Source organism: Stomoxys calcitrans, chromosome 2, assembly GCF_963082655.1.
Source record: "Stomoxys calcitrans chromosome 2, idStoCalc2.1, whole genome shotgun sequence".
In the NCBI taxonomy this organism is placed as follows: Eukaryota; Metazoa; Arthropoda; class Insecta; order Diptera; family Muscidae; genus Stomoxys; species Stomoxys calcitrans.
Window position 1 is genome coordinate 78,203,921 of NC_081553.1, and position 12,247 is coordinate 78,216,167.

At 38.2% G+C, this 12,247-nt stretch overlaps 1 protein-coding gene across 1 annotated transcript in view; it reads left to right on the plus strand.

The window, feature by feature from the left end:
• The window catches only part of LOC106090424 (protein turtle homolog A), a 436,959-nt gene that overhangs the window by 361,373 nt on the left and 63,339 nt on the right, over positions 1-12,247 (plus strand). Inside the window, exon 11 of the mRNA XM_059362200.1 lies at positions 9,676-9,799. Coding sequence (XP_059218183.1) covers positions 9,676-9,799 — 124 coding nt within the window. The remainder of the gene's footprint in view (positions 1-9,675; positions 9,800-12,247) is intronic.

The following is a 12,247-nucleotide window of genomic DNA, read 5'->3' on the forward strand; positions in this document are numbered from 1 at the left end:
GAATGGCTAAACTCTATCGGAAACATCAGAAAAGTGTGTGCTCTGCATCATCTACAACCTCTTCCTCGTTGCAGATGCAGAATGATGGGCTGAATTTTCCATTTTTCAATGAAGAGAACTGCAGGCGCTGATAATGTTCGGTAAGATGATGAGAGAGAAGAGAGAACGTTCTCTGTACCTAACGCAACGTCAATATAAGCCTTACACCTGACCTGTAGGGATTTATCACATATATCGCTTCCATATACGAATACCATCATGTCGAATATCTTTCATATATTTTAGTCCCCTCCCATGTCTATAGCTCTATTGGTGCTATAACCGCAATGAAGAAATTTACGGCTTCAGATACTCATGAGCAAGATGACGAAACTGTTTATCGGTTGTCCTCTACATCAAAACATAGAATCAGGTAGCTCTATACCTGATTCTATGAGGATTTACCCTACAACTCACTACCATATATTGTACTATATATAGGAGTATACTATTGCAGGCATCCATCATAAGCTTGGGCATGCTTCGTAGAGTTCCTCCGTCGTTTGTCATTACGAAGTTTTGAATACGTTTGTCTCGTGTCGAGGTATTTCACGAGCCGTATCCACGACCACAGGATGGGGGTATAATAATTTCGTCATTCGCTTGTAACACATCGATATAATGATCTGAGTCCCAACAAAGAATAAACATATTTGATTGTCTTGACATTTTAAGTGGATTTAGATGTGTCGGTTCGTCTATCGAAAGCAGGCTAACTTTCGGATCTCGGATCATGGTTTCTTGAGCCCCTGGGAAGCGCAATTATTATCCTATTTGGTTGAAATTTTGCATGAAGTGTTTGATTTCGACCTCCAACAACTATGCCAAGTATGGTCTCAATCGGTTTATAACCTGATAAAGCTCTCATATAAAGCGATCTCCCGATTATATAAGGTGATTTGTTAACTATTATTTTTTTGACAACAATGGCTAAAATAGCTCACGCACGTTTAATGTTTTGATTCACTGTCAGACATCTTCAGTTTGATGTATAATTTAACCATGAATCGTCTTACAAACGTACAACGCTTGCAAATTATTGAATTTTATTATCGAAATGTGTGCTCTGTTATGAAAGTTCATCGCGCGCTTCTTCCATTGAGCGACAAAGCTATTTTTTGGCTCAATGGGTACGTAAATAAGCAAAATTGCAAAATTGCAAGAGCTACCAATGCATCCAGAAAAATGAGAGTTTGGTGCGGTTTATGGGCTGGTGGCATCATTGGACGGTACTTCTTCAAAGATTATGCGAATCGTAACGTAATTTTGAATGGTGAGCGCTACCGTTAGATGATATCCAACTTTTTTTACCCAACATGCAAGAGCTTGACTTGCATGGCATGTGATTTCAACAAGACGGTGCCGCATGCCACACAGCACTCGTAACTTATTGTGCTTATTGAGAGGCGAGTTCAGTGAACATTTTACTTCACGTTCGAGACCGGTCAATTGGCCGCCTAGATCGTGCGATTTAAGGCCTTTAGACTATTTTTTGTGGGACTATGTTAAAGCTCATGTCTATACAGATAAGCCCGAAGCATTTATTCGTGAGATTTCGGTCGAAAAGTTGGAAACAGTTCGCCAATACTGGACTAAGCGGATGGACCATTTGAGGCGCAGTCACGATAAACATTCGCATTAAATAATCTTCAAATATTAAATTATATGGACCGTACTATCTATGAAAATAAAGACTTCATGAATTTTTCTGAATTTTATATGTTTTTTTTTTTTTGAAAACTTTCCTATACCTCCTATAAAACCACCCTTTACTTCTTGAGCCTCTAGAGGGTGCAAATCATATCCAATTTGGCTGAAATCTTGTACATTGTTTCCTTTTATGACTTTCAACATACGTATGTAGCTCCCATACGTATATAGCTCCCAGCTATAGCTCCCATAAAACCCGATTCTCCCGATTCTAATTCTTAGGACGCTATAGAGCATAGTTCATGTCTGATTTGGCTGAAATTTTGCACAACGTCTTCTCCTATGATCCTCAACATGCGTGCCTAATATGTTCTGAATCGGTCCATAACCTGATATAGCTACAATTACATAGCAATTCTTGTCCATTACGCTTTATTTGCTTGTAAAGAAATGTGGGGCATTGAAACTGACAAATGCGATCCACGGTGAATCGACGGCCGGCCCGGCCGAACTTAGCACACTTTTACTTGTTTATTTATTATTATCGATAATTGTTCAATCGATAATTTAATGTTAGCCATTTATTTTTTAAAAACAATTTCTAATTGTAAATGTTGACCGCGGCTCCGGTTCAAACCGTCCATACAAACAAATTGTGACCATGAGCATTCCACTAAGGAACAGGGGCAAACTTTTCACATATCAATGAGTGAAGTCCGATTTAAGTTTAAGCTCAATGATAAGGGGTCTCCTTTTTATAGCCGAGTCCAAACGGCGTGCCGCAGTGAGACTCCTCTTTGGAGATAAGTTTTACATGCCATAGTACCTCACTAATGCTGGTAGCATTAGGAGGGGAAAACCACCGCTGAAAATTTTTTCTGATGATTTTTGCCAGAATTCCAATACAGGCGTTTAGCGTCATTGGCGGACTTGCTTGCGGTGGTCTCTTAACCGTCCATACTCAAGGTTCAATTTTGTCCTACTTTTTAGAGCATTTCGGTATCTTCCCACCAATAAAATGTGTTTTGTTATGCCAACCCATAAACCACACCAAACTGCTGTTATTTTTTTCGGTATGCATCGGTAACTCTTGTGCGACATGCGGCAATTCTTCACCTCAAATGCGATAGTTTCGTTTGGTTGTGTATCCATTTAGGCTGAAATGAGTCTCATTACTGAACACAATTTCCATCAACTTTTCTTACAGTCTAAAAATGATGGTAATAGATTTCAACGATTTACAGTAGTTGCTTGTAAGAAGAAAATTATCAACCAGTGCTGCCTTCCCGAAAAACCTAACTCATAATACATTGATTTGTATTATGTCCATGATCCGCAAATTTACTTGTGTGTGTGTGAAATGTGTTCTGGCATCTCCATCCGAAGTATCCTATTTTAGCTGACATTCCAGAGGTATGGATCCTTGGGCAGCACCCGAGGTTACTTCAAACCTCTACGTTCCCTAGTGGATGTGAAAAAGAGTACCCTGCCTTTAATGAAGCTTCTCGGATACTCTGGCAGATCATCATTATGGCATGCAAGCGTCTATCCGTCTGAGGCTATACTTGACGAGGCGTTCTTGACGGGTCAGGATGATGGGTCTGTAATGATGGTTCAGCTGTTGGCCTGGCTCCAATTTAACAAGATGGCGATTGTGGACAAACTTACAATCAATCACAATTAAAACTATTTTTAAATGTACTGTACTCTGTAATTTTGCCATATTAGATTTGTGTTTAAATCTTGGTTATACTGATTAGTTACAAACACATTAAATTAACGAATCCGCATTTCTAGTTTTTATCGTTAAATTTTTGCAATTTTTTTTAATATTTATTTTTTTGTTAATTCTCTAAACACAATTTAGCTTAATTTATTCCCAATTTGACAATTTGTTGTCTTCACGTTTAGAAAATGCGTTTTGCTGTGGCATTTTTTTTATTGTGATTATGATTATATTCATAAATATTGGTTTTCACATTTTGCAACTCATATCTCAACGTTTTAGATTAATCCACTCTTCAATAGCACATTGGGGAAATTTAAACGCAAATATTGTTCGATGGTTTTTCAAAAGTTCTAAAGCGGGCATGGTTTTTTTCCAACACCGGAATAATCTAAACCTTCATAGTACTACGAATGCAAAGCAACAACAAAAAGATACTACAACCAGCAGCTCAGCCTAAGCGTAAGCAAATGTTTGTGTTTGGCAATAATTTCCATTTGGGATTTGCTTCAATCCGATATCATACACGGGGGAAATAATAATGTTGGTTTTGAAATTTTGTAGTTTTTTTTTTGTTCTGTTAACGCATTAGTTTGCTATTAAACTAAATGCCCCAAAACAATTTGTGAGTTTGAAAAGTTTTTCAAATTATTTCCATATTTGCCAATGGGGGAACAGTGGTTAAAAGCTAAATTAAAACTGGCATAGAAAGTGAAGAAAACAAGCAAGTTATTGCTATCGTGAAGAAGGACGGTTTAGGCCACAGATTTATTTTCCTAGAAGAGAGAATTGGAAGAACGATGATTGAGCATTGTCTTCTCTGATGGCTCTAAAAAGGAGTCAGGGAGAATATTGGAAGTTTGCTCTGAATCACAGGATACCGGTATAGCACACTATGGGCGGAAATGGAAAAACAACCAAAATTAGAAAATTTTGATATTTACTATATCAACATTTATTTTTTTCAATTTCATTTATTATTTGTAGCATCTCTTCTTTACTTTATGCCGCTTGGTGGAAATTGAAGGTGGGGTTAGGGCTAGAACTTGGGTTAATATAGCCATTTCAGGTGCTAACCATACTTACTGTTAGAGGTTTTACATGTAGACGGAACAATGTTTTACTCTACAGCCATATACCCTTCATTTCAATATCACATTGTCATTATTGGGCTAACTGCCCACTTAGGTATAAGGCGAACTCTCAGCCACTTGTTAAATGTTAGTTAGACCCATTTTAGAATCATTTTGCTAAATTCGCATTATGCTCTTTCGAACAAAATTTGGATGTCAAATTTCTACTCTATTCTCAAATACCTTAAAATTGAGCCCCATATTGTTCAGGTCTGCGAGGTCGACCGAAGTCGAGTTTTTGAGCCCGGAGTCGAAGTCGGACTATTGAGCCGGAGTCGGAGTTTGGTCCGGAGTGGACCATGTTAGCCCCGACTTCGAACCGCTCTCCGACTCCGGCGTCGAGGGCTAGACTCCGCAGCCTTATATTGTCATAGTAAGGCTAAATGTCCGTTGGTGCCTTTGGGGGTAAAACTCTCCGAAAGTTTAATCCATATTTCAAAGTAAGTTTTGTACTCTATTTGTAAAACATTCACTGTCATGATGGGTAGTTTCAAGCAAAAGGATGACCCAAAATACTTGACATAATTTTTTTATGTTCTGATCTCCATTCGAGTCCCTATATTACCAGATCGTGCTACAAGACACTTTAGATTGTTGAGTGAAAAGCCAATCCCTCCCACAACCCCCTTCTGATATTGAAATAATAATGCACTCACTATTCTCGTCACATAAACATTTTAAACTATCTGAATATTATTAGTACATCTAAGTTTGTACAAACATAAAAAAAGACATACAAAAAGGTTTTAATACGCTCCACCATAAGATGGGGATATACTAATTTCGTTATTCCGTTTGTCAGACATCGAAATGTTGGCTTGAGATCCAACAAAATATATATATTCTTGATCGTCTTGACATTTTAAAATTTCGCATGAAGCGTTTTGTTTTGACTTCCAATAACTTCGCCAAATGGAGTTCAAAGCGGTTCATAACTTAATAAAGCTGTCATATAAACCGATCTCACATCTTGTCTTCTCGAGATTTGGCTTAAATTTAACATGGAGTCTTTTGTTTTGACTTCCAACCAAAGAACTTGACAAGTGCGACCTATGGTGGAAGGTATATATGATACGGCCCGGCCGAACTAAGCAAGCTATTACTTGTTCACCTTTAACCGTATGGGATACATCACACAATGTAAGCAAAAATACTGTACTCTCTTTCCTTTACTTGTTTTAAATCTCCGCCAACTATTTCATTCATTGTGTTACTTTGGTGTTACTTTGACTCTTTTAAGATTTATTTCAATGTTTTAATAAATGTGTTGCCAAAGTTGTATTTACTCGTTGCCAACATATTAAACCGCAAACGTCATTGTCCATAGCCACAGCTTAAGCTACTGACTGACCTTCATGGCAAAGGACACCAAGTAGGTCTACACGCATCACACCACCACACGCCCGCACCCGAATAGTGATCTCTGTTACCATACTCTTTCTCTCGCACATACCAGTCACCTTTCGCGCGCTCACCACTAATACTCCCACCTATGGCTTTGCATTCACACCCATACCGAATGGTTGAGTAAAAAGCGTTTGCTGTGTAAAAAAAAAGTTTGCTGTGTTTCAGCTACTTCTTCTTTTATTGATAAATAATTTATCATTTTCATGGATTTTCTTTCCGGAAAATCAATTTTCATATATATTTTGTGCATCTCCGGAAAATATATTTCAGTTCATGCCAATTGCACTAAAATTCATTCAGCGGTTTGACCCTATTAAGTACCACAAACTCGCTTCTATAAAACCCACTCACTGCATATTAAAAAGTTTTATTCGGTTTATAGGGAAGTCATTATATTAGATTATAAAACGATTTGGGCCAAATTTGGCTTGATTATTAGAAATTGTAACAGAACACTACGTACTATTCAGCCCGATCGGATAATAATTACAGTTTCTAGGGGTAAACAAGTCGTTCGACTTGATTTCTAGGGTAGCTATATCGAAATCTGAACCAATAAGGCCCATTTGCAAGTGGCCCAAAATTTCAAAGTATAGCTTTCTTCATTTGACCACTATCATGGATTCGACAGACGGAGGGAAATGAATAGATCGACTTTGGATGTCAAAACCATCAAGAATATATACACCACATAAATATTTCGAGGTGTAACGAACGGAATGACTAGATAAGTATATCACCCATCCGAAGGTATTGGGTCTAACAAGTTATTTTATTATTTCGGATGCCGTGTCCTTAGTTGACCTTAAATAGTTGGAAACCTTTTCTGCTATAGTACGATGGACTAAGGCTTATGCCTCCTAAAAGACTGAAGTCTATGTCTATCATATTCATGTGCAACTCTCATTTCTGGAGATACGTTCCTACAGCAAAGATCAGTGTAGGTGAATACGCTTTCTATATATTATCACATCTAATCCGGGGGTTGTTATTGTTGTAGCCACATAGCATGTGGAGGTAGCGATCCTCGTCAAGCTCCTGCAGGTGAGCAAGCTCGTTCCGGTCCAATGCCATTGGGTATCCAATGGGATAGCCATTGGCTATTTAAAGGCCCCAATAACTCGCCTTGTCATATCGAGCTTCATAGGCAGTCAGTATTTGTGCAAGAGCCGGTGCCACCCGACTTCTCACTGAGAATCTCCGCTCGATACCGCTGATTGTCCGCAACTGCCGTTGCAGCTACTCCGTATGGAGCATTCCACTCCCCCCAATTTTCCCCAATTTTAACCTTTTTCACCATCAAAGTCCTCGTACCCCAAATGAGAAAAAAATTTTCCCAATCATGAAAAAATCCCCTGTTTTAGGAAATTTCGCCTAATCGGATAACATAGCCCATAGCTAGAGATGGGCGATGGGTAAATACCCGTGTATATACCGATATATACCAAAAACCCAGGTATTTATAATTTTGTAGATAGCTTGGGTATAAAAAAGTTTCCAAGCAATTTTTGGTTATTTCTTATTCTTTGTATATAAACCATCTGATCAATAAAATCGTAATTTTGTTATTGTCTTGAGGCAATAAATTGGTAATTTTTCATCCAAATTCGATGAAATTTGGCAAAATCCATATCTGTGAGGTGTGGTCCAGATCGGACCGCCATAAAATCCATTTACTACCCGTTTTCGATGATAATTGGCACAGCGAGTTCTGGTAGACCCTTACCCATTCCTGTCAAATGTTGTTCGGATCGGACCATATTTGGATACAGCTGCCATACAAACCGATCTCCAGACATGGTGTCAAAAGCACGATGTCTGTCGAAAGCATGCTCGAAGGATTAAAGCTTGGCGCTTGAAATTTTTCGCAAAAATTAGTGTAGGTCGGTTGAGCTCCCTTATAAGCCGATCTGTTGATTTTACTTTTAGACCTCCTATATGGCGCAATTCTTATCCGGTTTGAATGAAACTTTGCACAATGACTTTTTATCCATTTTAATTTGTGTGCCTTTAAAGAGATACCGGACAAAGAAATCGACAAATGCGATCCATGGTGGAGGGCATATACGATACGGTCCGGCTCAACTTTCTTTTTGGCCTTGACCACTGTTTTTGGTTTTGACCACTGTCAGTCACCAATGTATCTTTTCCAGGAATACTGTTTCTTTTACTTTCTACACCCTTACATTTTAGTGCAGGATCCGTGGTTTGCCAAACATGAAAAAATCGATGAATAAATATTAGAAGGATATTGATAAAAATAAATATGGCAAAATTACCCCACTCTCCTCTGTAACTCAATACAACACACACATGAGGAAATCCAAGCAAATGGTTGCAAAATTGCCTCAAGTTTTTAAGGACCATTTCTTTTTGTTTTTGTCTGAATATACATAAAAGTCGGTTTGAAAAAAGCATTATATAAAAAGTTCTACAAACTTTCCTGGAAGTTTTGATTACCAACTATGACTTTTGGGCCGATTGATATTTGTAAATGTGCAGATGCATGCGGGCAAAGAACATTTGATCACATAAAGCCATTTAAAAATGTTTTTTTTTTTGGTTTGTCAATTTCCAAAAGGATATTTTGGGGGTAAAAACCAATTGAATGTAAATGTTCTCAATTAACATTTGGGCATATATATTAAATCTCAAATAATCAACATCATCTGTCGAGTTTCTATTCATACTAAAAGTATTAGGGTGGAGTTGGTATAATACATATGACAAACAATTTATAAAGTGACAATCTCTATGTTGTAAAAAGAACAAAAAAAAAATAAAAAAAAACAGAAGTATGGACCAAATATTGCTGACAGATAACGAAATACGTATGGGCACAAAGAGACGTCCTAATAAAAGGATTCTTCTTTCTTCTTTATAAAAGGATTACTTCATTTAACACATATGAACATCCTATCAGTATTTGCCTTCAGTCAGACAGATGAACGATTTACATTCAGTGGTAGTGCTACACAAAGCTGTTTGTCTGTACAAGGACAGACAAACCGCGAGATCAACTGAAGTACAGAATCGTGAAAAACTTACAATGCCTTCCCAAAACTATATTTTTGGCTCTAATCATTATTGCGGGCACTTACTTCACTAGCATAACAATTTGGGGGCCACACTTATTTCGTATCGGAAGTGCCTGAAACGTACTATGTTCGTATTGCAGGTACAGTGGTTGTTGGTTCGATCATAGCGATCAGTTTATAAGAGTCTTATTTGAAACTACCATTTTAACCTAACTTTATCCTACTTTGTAGTATAATGTTCCCTAATGTAATGGTCCATGGTCAAATTTGTAGTTTCAACCCTATTTAGTATCCAGAAAACTAACTGCCTTACTGAAGCCCTTTGGCATATCCCCTAAACCTACAGCATATTGTCATGTTCAACTATATATGACAGCAATAAAAAAATAATATCCTGCTCAATTCTATGTATTCCTTTCAACTACATTTGACAATAGATAATTTGGTTTATCTCCCAATGTATGTGTAGTATTCGAAAAAATGCCAACATGACACCCTGGAGAACGATTGTGAACGGTGTAAATTCAATTGGAATGTTGTAGTAGTTAGACCTGCGGCAAAAATGCAAACTAGTCAATTCCATAATTCCGCCAAACTGCCAAAGTACATTTTTTGTGGCTCACTTCTAAAGACTCGAATATATGGCAAATAAAATACTCATCGTTTTTGTCTTTATTTACAGACTGGCATGTCACGTTTGAACTATACCCCCACAACGGATTTGGATTATGGTACAATATCATGTTGGGCTCGCAACTCGATTGGCATGCAAAAATCGCCCTGTATTTTTCAAGTGGTTGCTGCAGGTAAGTTGTACAAATACTATGAAGTACGCATCAAGCGTTGTTTTCCAAACCAATAAAAAAAAGGATTTCCAACAAAAAAAGACAAAAACTATATAAATGTGCATTTGTATACATATGGGGTAATCCATGACAATAGAATTCCAAATATTCATGAATTGATAAAAAAAACAAGTAAAAAGGCGTTAAGTTCGGCCGTTCCGAACTTTGGATACCCACCACCTCGGGTATATATGTAAACCACCTTTCGTCAAATCCGGGGAAAAATGCATGCATTATGACCCATAGCAGCTATATCGAAATATGTTCCGATTTGGAACCATAAACGACCCGGATGTCGAAAAGCCTAACATACGTCACTGTGTCAAATTTCAGTGAAATCGGATTATAACTGCGCCTTTTATTGGGCCAAGGCTTTTCATCAAGATATAGGTCTATATGGCAGCTATATCCAAATCTGGACCGATTTCGACCAAGTTGCAGATAAATGTCGGAGAGCTTAACACAACTCACTGTCCCAAATTTCGGCGAAATCGGGCAATAAATGCGCCCTTTATGGCCCCAAAACCTTAAATCAAGAGATTGGTCTATATTGCAGCTATATCCAAATCTGGACCGATCTGAGCCAAATTGAAAAATAATATCGAAAGTTTTATCACAACTCACCGTCCCAAATTTCGGCAACATCGGACAGTAAATGCGCCTTTTATGGGCTCAAAACCTCAAATCGAGAGATCGGTCTATATAGCAGCTATATCCAAATCTGAACCGATCTGAGCCAAATTGACAAAGGATGTCGAAGGGCCTAAGACAACTCATTGTCCCAAATTTCAGCAAAATCGGATAATAAATGTGGCTTTTATGGGTCTAAGACCCTAAATCGGAGGATCGGTCTATATGGCAGCTATATCCAAATCTGGACCGATCTGTACCAAATTGACGAAGGATGTCGAAGGGCCTAAGACAACTCACTGTCCCAAATTTCAGAAAAATCGGATAATAAATGTGGCTTTTATTGGTCTAAGACCCTAAATCGGAGGATCGGTCTATATGGCAGCTATATCCAAATCTGGACCGATCTGAGCCAAATTGACGAAGGATGTCGAAGGGGCTAAGACAACTCACTGTCCCAGATTTTAGCAGAATCGGATAATAAATGTGGCTTTTATGAGCCTAAGACCCTAATTCGGATGATCGGTCTATATGGCAGCTATATCCAAATCTGGACCGATCTGAGTTAAATTGACGGAGGATGTTAGGGGGCATAACACAACTCACTGTCTCAAATTTCAGCAAAATCGGATAATAAATGTGGCTTTTATGGGCCTAAGACTCTAAATCGGAGGATCGGTCTATATGGGCGCTATATCTAGATATAGTCCGATTTGGCCCATCTTCGAACTTAACCTGCTTATAGACAAAAAAAGAATCTGTGCAAAATTTCAGCTCAATATCTCTATTTTTGAAGACTGTAGCGTGATTTCAACAGACAGACGGACAGACGGACAGACGGACGGACATGGCTAGATCGTCTTAGATTTTTACGCTGATCAAGAATATATATACTTTATAGGGTCGGAAATGGATATTTCGATGTGTTGCAAACGGAATGACAAAATGAATATACCCCCATCCTTCGGTGGTGGGTATAAAAAACAATTCCCATGAAATTATCAAGGAATACAAAATTTTGATTTTAGTTTTTGAGAGGTACTTTTGGGGTTGGGACGTCACCCACGCTACTTGTATACAACTCTTGACATCATATTTTGTCTAAAGGCAAAATATTTCTGAGTCTTCTCCAATGACAACAATTCTTTGGAATTCTCTGTAAAGACAAAAATTTTGGTGGTGAGGCCCGGGGTCGGGGCCACGAGAGGTCGAATTGTTAAATCAAGTACGTACACTACTCTTAAATACCTTTTATTTGATAACCATATTGTTCCAATCGGTTAACATATCCATTTGGGTGAATTTTTGGGTAGGGCGTCCCCCACATTATTTGACCCTAAAGCTTTATACCAATTTTGTGTTTCTTGGTTCCCGAGAGATGGCATACAAAATTTCACTAAAATTGATGAACCCATCTCCGAGATCTGGCGTTTTTGGAAATTGTGGTTAGGGGGAGGGTCCGCCCCCTTCGCGGAAATCATCAAATGGAGTACTCTATTTTCACGGGGAGCTAAACTCTTCCATCTGTTAATTGACCCTAAAGTTTTATACCAATTTTGTGATATTGGGTTCCCAAAAGGTGGCATACAAAATGTCACTTAAATTGATGAACCCATCTCCGAGATCTGGCATTTTTGAAAATTGTGGTTGGGGGGAGGGTTCGTCCCCTTCGCAGAAATCACAAAATGGAGTACCCTATTTTCACTAGGGAGCTAAACTCTTCCATCTGTTAAAATTTCGCCGTTTTTTTGAGTCTGTTCAGAACAAACCAACAAACAA